The sequence below is a fragment of the Rhinopithecus bieti genome, unplaced genomic scaffold, assembly GCF_001698545.2.
Source record: "Rhinopithecus bieti isolate Rb0 unplaced genomic scaffold, ASM169854v2 scaffold_41207, whole genome shotgun sequence".
In the NCBI taxonomy this organism is placed as follows: domain Eukaryota; kingdom Metazoa; phylum Chordata; class Mammalia; order Primates; family Cercopithecidae; genus Rhinopithecus; species Rhinopithecus bieti.
The window spans coordinates 387,808-389,136 of record NW_016816890.1 but is presented as its reverse complement, the minus strand read 5'-3'; the positions used below and the strand labels follow the sequence as shown (position 1 = coordinate 389,136).

The following is a 1,329-nucleotide window of genomic DNA, read 5'->3' as shown; positions in this document are numbered from 1 at the left end:
CCTCCACTAACGCACGACTCGCTCCTCATAGCACAACTTGGATCAAAGTCTCAGACCTCTGAAGATCTCTCGCATGGGATCGCCATTCTTCCTGCTTTGCACTCAAGGCGCAGGACCTGGAGTTCTCAGTTTCCAAGCAAGACTGGTCGAGTCTAAGTCGGATTGGCTGCGATAGAAAGACATTATACCAAATCACAAAGCTAGGATTTTCATCTCTCTCTTAGTCTCCGCCCTCGAATCCTGGCAACAGGGCGCTGTATGTTTTTCTGAGAGGAACCCGGCCTGGGGTTGCTATGGAGACAGGACGCAGCAACTTACAGAGCAACCAGGATCCAGAAATCGCTTAAGAGACCGCGGCAAAGTAACTGAACTGAATTGCCTTCTTCCATATTTTCATGCCCCTTTCATCCAGAACGTTTTTTCTCGAACTGCTTCCATGGAAGACTCAACCACCCCGAAGCTAGAAAAAGAAAACCAAGAAGAACTACGGGAAGCAAGGCGATCATGGGAAGGAAAGACAGCAGCTTCTCCCCAGTATTCTGAGCCTGAGTCGTCTGAGCCCTTGGAGGCGAAGCAGGGGCCAGAAACTGGACGCCAGTCCCGAAGCAGCCGTCCTTGGAGCCCCCAGTCTACAGCCAGGACGACTCTGGGTGGCCCTGCGGGGCCAGAAACATCATCACCTGCTCCTCTCTCTCCGCGGGAGCCCTCTTTCACTCCTTCTCCCCTGGCTCCGGCCAGACAAGACCTCGCGGCACCACCTCAGGCAGACAGGACCACAAGTGTGATTCCTGAAGCTGGGACAGCTTATCCTGATCCTTTGGAACAATCATCTGATAAAAGAGAATCAACTCCTCTTCACACAAGCCAGTCAGAGCGAAACGCCTTTCAACAGTCTCAGCAACCCAAACCCCACCTGTGTGGATCAAGGGACGTGAGCTATAACAACGCTAAACAGAAAGAGCTGAGATTTGACGTTTTTCAGGAGGCAGACTCAAACAGTGACTGTGATTTACAGCTGCCTGCGCCTGGGGGCTCTGAAGTGGCCCCCAGCATGCTTGAGACCACCATTCAGAATGCTAAGGCTTACCTGCTGAAGACTAGTAGCAAGTCGGGCTTTAATCTGTAAGTCTCAGAGGGAAAAAAGATAAAAGTTTGGCAAAGCAAGAGGGTATGTGAGTATCTCTGTATGAGAGTGTGTTTCTGTGAGTGAATCAAAATGTATTTGAAAAGATTGTATTAGTAAAAGAGAGTTAATGACATAACTCTGGATCACATGACTCAAAACACATCATTAATGGAGATTCTTATGCCTTCTTTTCTTAACCTTTT

At 49.3% G+C, this 1,329-nt stretch overlaps 1 protein-coding gene across 1 annotated transcript in view; it reads left to right on the top strand.

Moving 5' to 3' along the window:
- Positions 1–285: 285 nt before the first annotated feature.
- The window catches only part of RSPH4A (radial spoke head component 4A), a 17,550-nt gene continuing 16,506 nt past the window's right edge, over positions 286–1,329 (top strand). The window contains 1 exon segment of the mRNA XM_017855452.1: positions 286–1,122. Coding sequence (XP_017710941.1) covers positions 437–1,122 — 686 coding nt within the window. The 5' untranslated portion in view covers positions 286–436.